The sequence below is a fragment of the Cicer arietinum genome, chromosome 7 (genome assembly GCF_000331145.2).
Source record: "Cicer arietinum cultivar CDC Frontier isolate Library 1 chromosome 7, Cicar.CDCFrontier_v2.0, whole genome shotgun sequence".
Lineage (NCBI taxonomy): Eukaryota > Viridiplantae > Streptophyta > Magnoliopsida > Fabales > Fabaceae > Cicer > Cicer arietinum.
Window position 1 is genome coordinate 62,434,000 of NC_021166.2, and position 14,506 is coordinate 62,448,505.

Genomic DNA, 14,506 nt, shown 5'->3' on the forward strand with positions numbered 1-14,506 from the left:
CTCACAGCAAGCATCCAAACAAGTCTCCCAGCAAGCATCCAAACAACTATCTCAACAAGCACCTATGACGAGCCAAGTTAGAAAATATTTCGACGAGTTTCCTCCTTTAATTCATCCGTATATTGAAGACGTAGTTAATGTTAAAGCAGATGGAAATTATGGATATCGTGTTATTGCTGCTTTACTTGGTCATGGTGAAGAATACTGGAGCATTGTGCGTCGAAAATTGTATACAGAGATTAAGTCCAAACTTGATTTATATGTTGCATTATTCAAGGAACGTTTGCAAGAAGTGACAGACTCTTTACTTGTTACTGAGTTGGAAAACTAAGCCAAAGAGAAGTGGATGACCATTCTTGATATGGGTTACGTAATAGCAACAAAATATAATCACGTTCTTGTTACATTGAGAAAAACTTTTTGTTTGACTTTTTCCCATTGAGGGATGCACACAATGGAGATCTATCACGTGATCGTGTTATCAGCATTGGTTTTGTTAATGAAAGTTAAATTGAAAACTGCATGTCCGTTACCTCCACTTGCATGGCATTGGAAGAAGCACCGTAGTGATGAGTCTACATCATGGGCTATAGCTTAAAAATCCATGTATGTAAATAATTAAAAAAATACAAATTATTTACGTCTTGAAATATAATAAAATTATTAAGGTATTGAAATAATTTAAAATAATAATAATAATAATAATAATAATAAGTATAATAAATATAATAGCACTTGAAATAGAGATAAATATCCTCCAATCTGTTTCGTTGCAGGCAATGTATTAGCTCTAAGATAGTCATATAAAACAACAAGTGCAGCTGGTCCTCATGTCCATTTACCACAAGTATCAAGGTCTTGAAACAGAAACAGATATTTTGCAGATACAAGGGTAAAACTTTTATCAGCTAGAATGGTACACCCTACCAAATGAAGTAGGTATGCCCACGCTGCACAGTTATATCATCCTTCATGAAGTTGCTTGAAAAATACAGCTTTCAATCACTCAAAACTATATGAGGCACCTCTATTGGTTTTAGTTTCAGTTACAGCTTCATCATAAGCAACTCCCAATAGCTAAACAGCAGCAACAATTGCCAAATCTACATTGACATTAGCGGGATGTGTGAAAAACTCTCCATAGCATGGGATGCTCAAAAGACCCCCTAACATGGTCAAGAGTAATAGTCATTTCACCAAATGGTAGGTGAAATGAGTAGTCTATGCGTGCCATCTCTCAGCAAAAGCATAAATCATATTACCGTCAATCATGTGCAAACTACATCTTCTCAGAGGACGTAATTCAGATATAGTAATCAAATTATCTATCTGAGCAGGTAATATATATCTGATATCAATGAATTTGTCTTGTTTTTTGCCATTTGAAACAACTTTTAAAGCACGTTTATCCTGTTTAATTAAAAATAACACAAAATAACTTATAATTTAAAATCAACTTTGTAATAACCTATACTACAAATATATTAAATATTATAATATTTTGTTATATTATAATATTTAATAAAATAAATTATTTACTAATCTGTCCATTCCACACATTTATTGCAATATGGTGCTCATAATCCTTAAGGACAGAAGGATCATAAGGACCTCCAGGAAACATGGGTTCTTCAGGTTGGTGATGGTGACCATGTTCATCATCAAACTGGTGTTGTTGATCATGTTCATCATTAGTTGAAACTCATGCGCCTGCATTTCTTCGTTTCTCTTTCTTCTTTTTTCAACTGCAACTCTCCTATTTGATTGTGTAGGAGGTCGAACTCGAGAATGATCAACGTTTGTTTTTGCTCCTCTGGTCCTCACTAATAAAATTGAATTAAAAAATATTAAAAAAAATTATGTAAAATAAAAAAATACATACTGTACCAGAAATTTCAACGACAAATGAAATTTCCGGTAGTTATAAATTACTACCAGAAATTTTAAATTTTAAATTTCCGGGAATACCATCTGGAAATTTCAAATTTCCGGTATTGAAAATAAGTACCAGATTTTTCAAATTTCCGATGAATACCCCCGGATATTTCATTTTTGAAATTTTCGGTGTTCATTTTTAACTACCTGAAATTTCGTTCTTCTTGAAATTTCCGGTAAACATTTTTTTTTCTCCAAAATTTACTTTTCCGGGAATATCAAATTGTGGGGGTATAACTGTTTTGATTTTTACTTATTTAGATTTTTACTGATTTGATAAGGATATTTTGAGTATTTCAACCAAAAAATATTTAAATGGGGATAGAGGTTTAATCGAGGGTATAAAAGCTATCTTTCTCATGATCCATTACACATGGGCAGTGTCTAGTGGTCAAATGTGGTTATAATAAATTGAAAAGGAAAAAACACATACACGTGCACCACAAAAAGTTCATTTTAAATGCAGAATAGCAGTAACAATACAAAAAGAAACAAACCTAAATTTGTCCAATTTAAAAAGTGGCAGCTGTAACAAGTTAACAAAAGTGGGTTTATACTTATAGTTTTTGGGAGTTGATTTGTTTTGTTGAATAAATGTGTTATTTTGCATTAATAAATCCATATATATGTTGAAACTAAAGTAAGGCGCCAAAATTCAATATTATGCTGATTATTAGACGACTACTAATATTTAAAATAAAATAAAGAAAAGAGGGATGACTACTGATATTGATTATGACTTTGAAGATTAACTTAAAAATAATTAAAGATCAAAACTCCTTGAAAACACACTTGAGCAAAACTTCTTGCACTAAAATCCTACTTTAAGAACCTGTAGAGTTCTGAGGAGTTTGCGTGATCAAGACGTGTCTTCGAATATGGAACATTTGTTGAACATTGTGCATCTCTATTTTCACATTCTGAACTTGATTGTTGTATGTGTATTTTGTGTTGATCGAAATATGAAGAAACATCATTACTTGGTGCTTGAAACTTGTAATGGTTTTCTAACCTTGATTGTAACACATTAGTTAGACATCTGTTATCTTGAATTGGCACCGACTGCAGCTGTTCTTGATTAAGTAACTTGGACTTGTCCAATATCATCATCCTAGACTTCTTGGGCCCACAATTCAAATATTCAACACAATCTGTTGAATAATGTGAATTAGAACAAGAACTCTGTTTTGTTAATACTTTATTAGTAGTCCATAAGGACCACATGTGACTTCCATCTAAGAGACCTTCAACCTTTTCTCCTCCACCAGCAATCTCCCGATCCATTTTTCTCTCAGGGCTTCTCAATTTATTCAAGGGATTTTGAGACAATAACATAGATGTAGGAACTAAATTCAAAGTATTTGTTGTTCTAGGAACAAATGCAGATGCAGTTCGAATTTCACATCCAAGTAATTTCCTTTTAGCTATGTTTTGGGCAGTCAGTCCTAAATCTTTAACAAACAACATCAAACTATCTTTGTAGCCATTATCTTGCTGGCTAACCTATACATAGGATAAACAATCCAAATTAACCAGAATATATTTATGAATTATGCATTTTGTAAAATTGCATTGGCGAATAAGATAATGGGACAAATAATACTCACATGCTCAAGTAGTTTTAATTTATCATCATGTATTGTTGAAAATATTGATTCATTCTCGTCACAGATAAAATGTCTATAAGTACAGCGCTTATCAACTTCAAAAGATCTAGTACATTTGCGATTCTCTTGGATACCTGATAAATAAAAATTTGCCCACCGTGACAATTTCACATTTTATGAATTAAAAGACCAAACAAGACAAATTATTACATGTTAGTCTTCTTAAACAATAAAGAAACTTTACTATTGAGTTTCAGTAAGCTTTGGATGAAAATATTCAGATTTAGAGCTTTAGAGTGTAGAGGAAGTAGTGCAAGATGGGCTTGTAGACAGTTGAAATATCAAACTTAGTACAAGAAAGTAGTTATAAATAAAATATGATAAACTAATCACGAATAGTAAAACATTCATAATTGTTTTAGTTTCAATACCCAACAATATTAGTTTTTTTAGGTGTTTCCTCTAATTACCTGCACGAACCTCTACATCTCTAGCATGATTATGCTTAGCAGTGTCAGAAGAACCATGAAAATTTGTCCTGACGCTTTTTCGGCTTGATGTACCATGTGCAGAACATGACACATTTTTGGAGGGCACGGCAATTGTTACTTTATTAGATTTAATGTGTCTTAAATCCCTAAAATCTCTTTGGTTTCTTCTACCCACTTGTTGCATTGTTTCTGAGAATTCCATTTCAAACTTCTCAGGACTGATTCTTAGTACATCAAAAACTTTCTTAGCTAACTCATTTATAACACGAGCCTGCAAAATGGAATTAAAGGTAGATAATAGAGAGAATTAACTATAATTTTAGAGTTAAAACTGGCGCCAGATGTGTCATTCATACCTGTCTGAAGTATATGGTACCCGAAGAATTAAAACTCATCGCATTGTTGAATATTAAAAAAACATCGTGCTACATAAATGGTTCAAACAAATACCATGTATTAGATGAAAAACATACTCCTATAATAGCACTTTATTACAATGCATACACTTGGTAAGAATTGCTACTGAGTGTAGCAGATTGAAAAACCAAGGTTGTAAATAAATTAAACCTGAAATTGTTCTAGAGTCTTATACATCCCCTCGTGTAGTTTAGCCCTCATAGTGCCAAAATCCATAGGCTCTTTGATGGTTGCATAATAGTCCCCAACCTTCCCATAAAAAGTGAGTTATAATTAGGGAAATTTTCATCAAAGATACTATGAGTGCGTAATTAGGACCACTAACCTCAGTTGGATCGACTGGTTCAGCGAATATCTCATAGGTGTCTCTCCTGTAACATATATATATATATCCACACTTAATTCTGAGTTTAAAACTTTATATTTGAATCACAAGACACAATAATATTCATGACATGAAATTTGTAAAACTAATTAACACCTTTGTAAAGTGTCGAGGACAAGTTCAAGTATTCGCTTCTCTGGCAAAAGAGTTGATGGTTGATCTGATACATGCAAGTGCGGGCAGTAAATTAATTAATTAAATGCACTACGAGTTTGATGACATTATAATTATGGCATACAAAGTAGATAAAAAAGAAGAGCTCACTAACCACTAACATTAACATTTTTCTTTTTAATTTCGCCGTGTTTCACACCCTGCACATTAATAATTGAAATGACTTATCAAGTATCATGTGTCAACTAAATTATATATAACCAAAATAGATAAAAGAAGGTAGTGCATATATATGGACAATGTAAACGGCAAATTAACCTGCGGGTTTGGTGTGAGATGTTGAAGAGGCCTTAATTTTGTCCTCTTTGTGCCCCTAGTACGAAATGCAGGAGCCTCCAATGCAGATATTCGTGGACTCCTCCTTTGTCCCTCCTCTTTTTGCAACTTCCTGCTACACGAATCCAATTTTATCAACTATGTACAACTCAAAAATGCAGGCAATACTTACTTTACTTATCAACTAAGATCGATTTAACACAAACTCAAACCCACCTCAACCTAGTAGTACTCATTGTACATTGGCATCGAAAAAATAATGGATCAATGCTTTTTAAATCTAATATAGATAAAGACTTCTGAAAGGTAACATAAGATGTTTACTGCATTTGGGAGATATCAAAAGATATAAGTACTTCAAAGGGTGAGTTATGTGAATTAATTAGTAATAATATGATCATGATTTTGCAATAATGCTTATGGGGCACCAGATCAAGGATTCTTATTTTTCTTTCAGATTTCGTTTCAACTAATAAGTATAATAAATAATATAACCAAAATTAAAGAAGAAAACATTGAGAACATTTTGTCATCAAATCGACTTGTTGAAATTAAACACACCTCTCGTACACCCAATATACTCTACTAATTCTCCCACAAAATTTCTTCATTCAAGTCAAGATCCATCTACTCCAGTTTACACCACAAGGCAATTCTATTTTTCGAGCCAATGAAAAAGGGTATAAAATGAAGGAAACTTGTGATCTAAGAGACAAATTAAGTAGTACTATAATAATTTATTTGATAACATTATAAAAATAAAACGAGTTATTAAAGACAAAATAGTGATTAATTAGATCCTCTCATGTTGATATTTAACACGAGAGAATTATATTAGTGTTGCTTGTCGGGTCATGATGATGCTGAGGGACTTTGGGAGAGCATAAGCTAAAGATTAAACGATTAAGAGATGTGAACATCATATTTTTATCCAAAATCTTAAATCATTGTTTATATAAATCATCCCTCTTATATAACCAATTTTGTTCATCTATTTTACTACATTCACGATTTTAGTCCCCTATTTCTAAATCTACATTTTACTCTCTCCATTTTTTGTAATAACAAATTATGTCCACATATATATATTTTGAGGCCGAATTTTGATGACGCAACAAATGAGATACTTATGCGACATCTCAGTTGATGACGTGACAATGTTTGTCAAAATTCTTACTTACAACTAATGTACTCCCTCCGATCTCAAATATATGCTGTAAGTATGTGTATCATATATGGTATGTAGGTGTATTGTATATGTTTTGTCCTTCACTTTATATGTCATATCTATGTGTATTGTATAAGGTATGTATATGGTAATGGTTTCTGTTAGGTATTCTGTTTTGTTTGCATTTATGTCTTAGTTGTATATCTTATGTGTTTTGTACATGGAACTATCGTATGTATTTACTATATTTTTTCACATTTTTCAGGAGATGAGTTTATTTACAATATTATTCTTTATAAAGGGTGGATTTTGTCAAAGACTCAAAGTTAAGGTATGGAGGGGTGATATTTATGCATATAAAGGACTAGATGTGTATGTGATCCTACTTTGTGGTGAGTGATCGACCTGAAATTTTGTCCCCTCTGTTTGTCTGGAAGGCCAAAAAACTACACAGAAGAAAACCAGATGAAAGAACCCAAACAAGGTGGAATAGACCAAACACTTCACAAAGGTGTAAGAAGTGTTTTGAGTATGGACATAATGTTAAAACTTGTAAACTCCGAAACCCAAATGAAGGAACATATACATCTTGGGGCGAACAAGTGACTAAAGTCACCGAGGCAGTTGCTGGTGAACAACCAACTCAGACAAGCTAGAGAACTAGTACAACCAAAAAATAAAATATGTTCAAAGTTGTATTTAGTTTGTAACTAAGTTGTATTTAATGTGTTTTTATATTTGTTATGTTGGGGAGATCTAAGGGAAAGAATGAAGGGAATTCCAAAATCAAATAACCTACAAAGAAAAAAGTCATAGAAACCCTGATGACTGTCCATTTTAAATTTTAAACCAATAGTATAAAGATGTTTGTCTTAAAAAACTGTTGGTGTAAAGGACTGACAAACATAAATGCATGACCCCCTTTCCAATTTCTGGCGTAACATATTTTTTCTTCTCATATAACAACCACTTCTTTAATCATCAGAGTAAGCTCATTTTTTTACTTTAATTTTTATAAAATATAAAAGTCGAATAATATATTATAAAAAATCTTTAAAAAAATTTAGTGCAGGTTAGAAAACATATTTTGATGACACTGCTTTTCATCGGAAAACATCTTATATTAAAGGTATTGTGAAAGCATCTTGTATTAAAAGCATTGTTGTTTTTCAATTTTGTAAAATATCATAATGACACATTCATCTTAAAATCTTATATAAATTAAATAAAATATGTTTTTGTTACAAATTATTTAATACTTTTTTTATATAAATTAAATAAAACATAAGTTATTGGAGTACACTATTTTCTTCTTCAATTAAAAGATGAAAATTTTTACATGAATTCTTAATGTTGTTGTAGAACAATTGAAATGTCTTATTTTATTTTAAAAAAAATATAAAGAAAATAGATTTGAAATGCTATTAATTCTACTAAAGAAATCTTCTATAGTTATTAAATAAAATATTAATAATTTATTTATTAACTGTAACATCATACACATTCACGATGCACATCTTAAACATGGGGTTTTATTTTTACAATACCCTCTTTTTGAAAAAAAAACACCAAAATACCCCCATTTGAAAAAAATATACCAAAATGCCCCATTTTTTTTTTCTTTACTTACAAGTCGCCATTTGGAATGGCGACTTCCTTAAGAAGCCCGAGTTTCAAATGGCGACTTCCTACTTGATTTTTTAAAAAAGGGACATTTTGGTATATTGTTTTCAAATGGGGGTATTTTGGTGTTTTTTTTTCAAAAAGGGGGTACTAAAAAAAAAGACCCTAAACATGGAGCATTGATATACTTTCACAAAATAATACCAGAAAGCAGCTTGCGCGAGAGAAGTGAGAGTTGGAAACAAATTGCAATTAAAAATGGAACAAATTAAATATGAACAGATTAAATAAATAAATAAAAATAGTTATATATTCTACTAATCTAGAGCGTAGGCACACCTCTAAACTGTAAATGAATAATCAAAGTTTTGATTTATATTGACACTGTTGGTTGCCAATTGTTTTATTGGAAGTATTGACCGCAAAATCACAAGATGTGGATGAAACGACGTGGACTTTGATAAAGCCTAAGATGTTGACTTTGCCAGAAATTGTCAAGAAAGTGTTTAGGGGCAATGTACCCGATGTGATATCAGAGTAAAGCTGGGAATTGGAGAACAAACGGTCGGCCATAATGGTGAGTGTGAGGTTGAATCCCTTGGTCTCACCGGAAGAGATCTCTCCAGCAGAGATAGGGACTTCACCTATCAGTTGCCCTCTGTAATTGAGGTGAGCTATGTTGTTTGAGTATTTGAACCCCACCTTATTAGGGTTCTTCACTGAGACATCCACATCCAGGCTCACGTTCAAATCAACTCTCAGTTTTGCAATATCCAAGTTCAAGTTGAAGTTTTGCAGCTTCAATGAGTCCACTGTCGTAATAGGATGTTTTGCTTTGAAAACTGTCAACGCCAGAGTCACTATTAGCAATACAATTGCAATGAAAACGCCTGTCACTGTCAGGCACGTTTTTCTCCCTTTACTAGATCCTACTTTCATCCTCCTTCTTCCTAACTATCAATCCTCCTATATTGTCAAGCAAATACGTAATATTAGTTACAAAAAAATACCGTGTGATTCATATGCACACAATGTAAAAATGCAAATAAATGAATAATGATTATGTTTGTTTTTGGAGGGTTTTGAAGAGGAGGGTTAAATTTATCTTTCCATTATATATTTGATAATTAAAATAAAAATAAAAAATATGTTGTTTTTTTGCCCTCCAAAAGTTTTACTTTCAAAATTTAACTCGCAACCAAACTTACGAAATACATCAATTAAATGCATTAAAAAAATAGAAAAATGTTGTGATTGTGTGTATAATATAATATTGTATCGTCTAAAAACACACATATAACCAAGACAGAAATAACATAACTAACATGGTTGAACTTGGGAAATATTTTATCAATATACAATACATCCACGTTGAACTTGGGAAATATTTGGTCAGTATACAATAATACATCCACTACAAATTGATCTAAAATACCTTTGAAAAATTCTCTTGCAAACCCTAAACGCACTATCAATTTCAAAGGTTCCGTTAATGCTTCTGCAATCAAAATTTTTTTGCCATGTTAACAGTAAAATACAAAACTATTTTATGGTTTAAGGCTTGGGTTTACTATCGTAAAGCCGAGTTTGCTCATGCTTTTCTTTTTCTAAAAAAAGAAATTGCTATGCATTTTAAATTTTGTTCTCATATTTTTTACTTATTTTAGTGCAATTAAAGAGTATATATTGTCAGTAAAAATGGCAAAATTATTTTATCCTGATATACCATTGTTCTCTATTTTAATTTTAAAATATTAATTGCTATGTTTAAGTTGGAGGGGTAAGTCTATATTTAGGGTTAGTGGGTAAATAACAACTCATTAGCAATGTTTGAACACCTTTAAACTTATGACACTGAAAACTTGTTAACTTCACAAAATTGTGAACATAGATTAAAATTGAAAGTAGTTAATTTACAGATTAAAGAAATTGTAACATACTTGGGTGTTTTTGTTCCATATTTAAAAAAAAAAAAATCTATTTTTTTAAATTAAAAATTATTTTTTAGGATTTGAAAGGTATTTTTCAGATTTTTTAAAAATCATTTTATTAGAAAATCAATTTTTTTTACTAAAAATGAAAAGCTAAAAAATAATAGTTTCTTGCATTTGCCTCTTGCGATAAGAGAGAAAGACAATTGAAAAACACCAAACTTAATTTGTTAACGAGAGAAATTTGACGAGTAGTCAAATATATCGATCAACTTTGAAACGTGTGTACGAAATGAATTAAACTAATAAATTTGGAAGTGGTCAATTTAAAATATTTCAATTGTTCTAAATAATGACTATGGATAATAAAACTATGAAGTAACTTGAAAATTTGATTAATGATAGGTTACTTTATAAACTGCTTTGAACATGTGATTTAATATTTTAACTAAGTTAAATGTCAACTGAAATAACAACTAAAAAAGACGTGACCAAAGAACTATTGCAAAGATAAGATGTGATAGCAGTAAAACCAAATTATTTCTAAAGTTTTGCAACAAATAAATTATTTCTAAAGTTTTGCAAGAAAGATATTTGTGTACAAGGAGTAAAATTTATTTTTTTCAATTTTTTCAATTTTTTTAATTATTAAAATTACAATTTTTAATTATTAAACTTACATTCTTTTATTATGACCCAATTTTTAGAATTACACCTTCAAAATCTATTACTTTCATATTTTCTTTATTTATATATTTATTTTTCAAGAGGATCTGAAAATTATGAAATGAATAAAATGGAGATGTAGAGAGACATTAGATATTAGAGAGTAAGAGATATAGTAGATAGAGATTGGAGTGAAGGAGATATAGATGTACACGAGAGTAGAGAATCATCTGTGTATTTTAAAAAATTATATATATTTTTTTAAATAAACACGTTTTCTTAAAAATCATTTTTTATTTCCATTATAGTAATTTTTTAATTTAAAAAATTTTATTTTTTAAAGTTGTATACAAACATATTAAAAATTAATTTTTTAAAAAAAATCATTTTTATAATATTAAACGGAAGTTAAAAAAATATTTTTAAAAAAATCTTTAAAAAGTAATCTTTAAATTATCTAAAATAAAAATTATTTTTATTTAATTTCAAACAAACGTATCCAAAATTATGTACGGAGTTCTTTGACTCATTTCCCCTAAATTGGTTTAAGTTTTTCCACCCATTAGTCCTTTAAATTTCAAAACATATAAAAATACACTTGTGGGGTTTTTGTTTTTTATTTTTTGTTTTTAATTATTGCTAAACTATGTTAAATTAAACCGTTAGATGATGATGTGGCAAGTTGAAATTAAAAAAATTTGTCCAAACAAAATTGAAATTAGTAAACTACATAATCATAAAAATCATTCATTTCAACATACCTAATTTCACAACATATATAATCACAATTGATAACAGCACCAAATTCATAAAATCGCATCATATATTCACTTAAAATTCAACACAATTATTTGAACACATAATACATCAATTTCATAACTAATAATCACATAATTATTAATAAATTAACATAATTATAATTACAATAACAAATATTATATATATATATATATATATATATATATATATATATATATATATATATATATATGTGTGGTGTAAATAAGTGTATGATCCATATAAATATATTACTTACAATCGATTTTCATTCTTAAAAAAAAATATATAATAAACTTATGATGACTCGCGATCCTATATATACATACTAATAAATCATGTTTGGTGATATATTAAAAATTTAAATATTTTATATTATTAATTAATAAAATTATTAATTAATTATTTAATAATTAATATTATTTTATAAAAATATATAAATAAAAATTAAAAGAATGATTTTTTAAAAACTCTTCAATCTTTTAACTGTGATTTGACCTTAGATAATAGACTGCATCATTCATTTTGAATCTTATAAGATTCGAATTCATAATTTAATTCATTAACCAATAATAGACTGAAACTATAACCCTGCTCAAATTAGGAAAATTAGGGCAATCTCATTCATCCTGGACGATCTTACACCCATAATTAAATCGAAAGTCTCGCAACTTACCTGGTTCGACGCTTCCGTGAAACACTAATAAAAACGATTTCAGCGATGGTGAAAGATCAACACTCCACACTGCGAGAACCCAAGATTTAATTGGTCTGACCGCAGAGTCATGAAATACTGTTGGTAAAATACACGTAAGTATAAAAATTAGTGTTATATAGTTAATAAATAATTCCTAAAAAATATCAAGAGGAGAAAAATGAGTTAAAAAATGTAAAAAAAAAGATACTTAACTGGAGAAAATCTCACCAAACTCGAAACTGAATGAACGTCGAACACGAGGTTCACTAAGACGTTTGCCGTAACGACGGCGATGAATTTTCCCGAACTTCGATAAAAGTGAAAAAAAAGGAGGGTGGTCTCCGTTGTCACAAACCACCACCGCGGTGGCAAGAAAATCTCCCTGAAGCTGGCGGCACGAATTCCAATTGAGTTGTTGGTAGATGTTTTGATCGGAATTTTCGCCGATTTTCACCAGAAAAAGAGAGAGTTGAAGTGAGGAGGTCGAATACGTGGTAAGGATGTGCGGCGGCGCGAGAGGGAGAGAAAGGGTATGTCGCGGCTTTGTTTGTTCTCACAAGGGACAGATGAAATTGATTTTGATGAAGAGAATTGGTGAGGGTTATGATACTTATTATTCAGCTATGGATAGACGAAAAAGAAAGAATGGTGAAGGTGATATTTTTCAGTGGCGGCGCGATCTGAAGATGAAGAAGAAGAAGAAGAAGAAGAAAAAGTCTGCCCTGTAGTTTTCATACGCATAAAAGTGTGCAAGAAGTGCTTTCGTATATTTAAAAAAACTATTATATCTTTTTATTACATATAAAAAATTAAAACTTCTCTCTTTTCTTTCTACCATTAAAAATTTTAGCAAACTTTCTAATATTTTCTAAACTTTTAAAGTACAATTTTTTATTTAACTTTCCAATATTATTTAAACTTTTGAAGTACAATTTTTTTTTGAACTTTTTAATTAATTTAATTTAAAATGTAATTTATAAATTTAAAAAAAAACATTAAAAGTTTCAAACACAATGAAACTTCTAAAATAAATTTTTTTAGAAATTTCGAAAGTTTCGAATCTCAATTTTATAAAATAGTTGAACTGTGTTTTAGTTTTCAACTATTGATATGATAATTACTATGTTAATTTGATAATGATTGGGACCAAAGTCGTGAACGGAGAAATTATCCGCACTATCGCTCACAACGTATGCTATAGAGTTGAAGTAACAATATCAATCACAAGGAATGAAGTTTAAATTGTTATCCCCTTTTAAAATATTAATTCCTACTTTCAATTTAAACTAACTAAAGATTAAGATTGGTTACTCAAAAATAAATGAAACCAATTATTTATATATGATAGTGAGTGAGAAATAATAAATGATACGGATAAGAGAAGCACACAATCATGTATTTTGCTTCACCTAATGTGGCATACGTTTATTTCTCATAATTTGTGAGTTTTTTCACTAATGTGTTTCACTAAAGAACATTTTTGCTTTTACACAATCTTCCTTCATCACTTTTGATCAATTACAACGTTCATCTTTCAGCCTTGAAAGGATTTTTTACATTTACCTTTCAGTCCAAAAAAGATTTTTACAAGTTACCTTTTAAACATAAAAAAGATTTTTACAATATACTCAAACTATCTTAAGAAATACACTTGAGTTTCAAATGGAGTTATGATACAAGATTTTAGGATCAGAATCTATTCAACACTTGTTTGAGATCCTTGAATATAGTATAAGAGAGCTGGAGCTTTTGCTTGATTGAAGAGTTTTGTTTGCTCGAGTATGATTATTTTAGTAATGAATTGATTGCACTGAAAATCCTTGTTGGTGTCTTCATCTTGATGTTCCTTTTATAGGCGTGGAGAAGGTTCGAGAGAGATCATTATAATTGTTACTGAACCTAAATACAGACATTTAATTAGAATGATTTTAATAGTCATGTGAGTTATTTAATATAGAACGTTCTCCTTCGTAACTAGAATATTATTCGTTTTGTGTTGGATGGAAAATGTGGTTGAAGGATTTAGCAGTTGTTCGGTGTTACTCCTTTGTCTTACATGCATGTTATGCTTTCTACAAAAAGTGCAGCAAAAGTGTCTTTTGCATCCTTGTTGTCCTAGTAGTACTTGTTCATAGTTCATCAATTTGGTTATTGATCTTGATATTGTTTTGCTTAATTAGGTCTTTAGTTAGATTATTGGGCTTGAGTATTGTCCTGAGCAGTCTTGATATTTGTTTATCTTAAGGTATGTACTATAGGAAATTATTCATTTTACTCAAGTCCTTAAAATGAACTAACCAGAATGATCTTGACAAAACAAAATGATCTTATAAACCAGAATAATCTTATTATAAACCAG

At 30.0% G+C, this 14,506-nt stretch overlaps 2 protein-coding genes across 5 annotated transcripts; both read right to left on the reverse strand.

The window, feature by feature from the left end:
* Positions 1–1,458: 1,458 nt before the first annotated feature.
* On the reverse strand, positions 1,459–5,521 carry LOC101505831 (uncharacterized). Its single transcript, XM_027336877.2, has 11 exons — positions 5,498–5,521; positions 5,268–5,423; positions 5,104–5,149; positions 4,932–4,995; positions 4,776–4,821; positions 4,601–4,699; positions 4,390–4,458; positions 4,013–4,304; positions 3,543–3,676; positions 2,768–3,438; positions 1,459–1,823 (listed from the first exon to the last, which is right to left on the reverse strand). The coding sequence occupies exons 1-11, from the start codon at positions 5,519–5,521 to the stop codon at positions 1,793–1,795; spliced, it is 1,632 nt and encodes a 543-aa protein (XP_027192678.1). The 3' UTR covers positions 1,459–1,792.
* A 2,784-nt stretch (positions 5,522–8,305) lies between these two features.
* Positions 8,306–12,911, reverse strand: LOC101494111 (uncharacterized). Of its 4 annotated transcripts, none has more exons than XM_073370641.1 (4): positions 12,376–12,911; positions 12,127–12,243; positions 9,512–9,574; positions 8,306–9,042 (listed from the first exon to the last, which is right to left on the reverse strand). In XM_073370641.1, exon 4 carries the CDS (start codon positions 9,013–9,015, stop codon positions 8,437–8,439), a length of 579 nt encoding a protein of 192 aa, XP_073226742.1. In that variant the 5' UTR covers positions 9,016–9,042; positions 9,512–9,574; positions 12,127–12,243; positions 12,376–12,911; the 3' UTR covers positions 8,306–8,436. The 4 variants fall into 4 exon arrangements, with proteins under 4 accessions (XP_073226742.1, XP_012573986.1, XP_004510084.1 ...); XM_012718532.3 differs by having other exon boundaries at positions 12,361–12,911; XM_004510027.4 differs by lacking the exon at positions 9,512–9,574 and having other exon boundaries at positions 12,376–12,910.
* Positions 12,912–14,506: the final 1,595 nt, after the last annotated feature.

Excerpts from the sequence above, each read along its gene's own strand:
- LOC101505831 (XM_027336877.2), bottom strand. The coding sequence starts at position 5,521 with ATGAGTACTACTAGGTTGAGGTGG. Across the intron at positions 5,424-5,497 it reads GTACTACTAGGTTGAGGTGG|TTGATAAAATTGGATTCGTG; the intron begins GTTTGAGTTTGT and ends AGTTGTACATAG. Across the intron at positions 5,150-5,267 it reads ATCTCACACCAAACCCGCAG|GGTGTGAAACACGGCGAAAT; the intron begins GTTAATTTGCCG and ends ATTAATGTGCAG.
- LOC101494111 (XM_073370641.1), bottom strand. The coding sequence starts at position 9,015 with ATGAAAGTAGGATCTAGTAAAGGGAGAAAAACGTGCCTGACAGTGACA.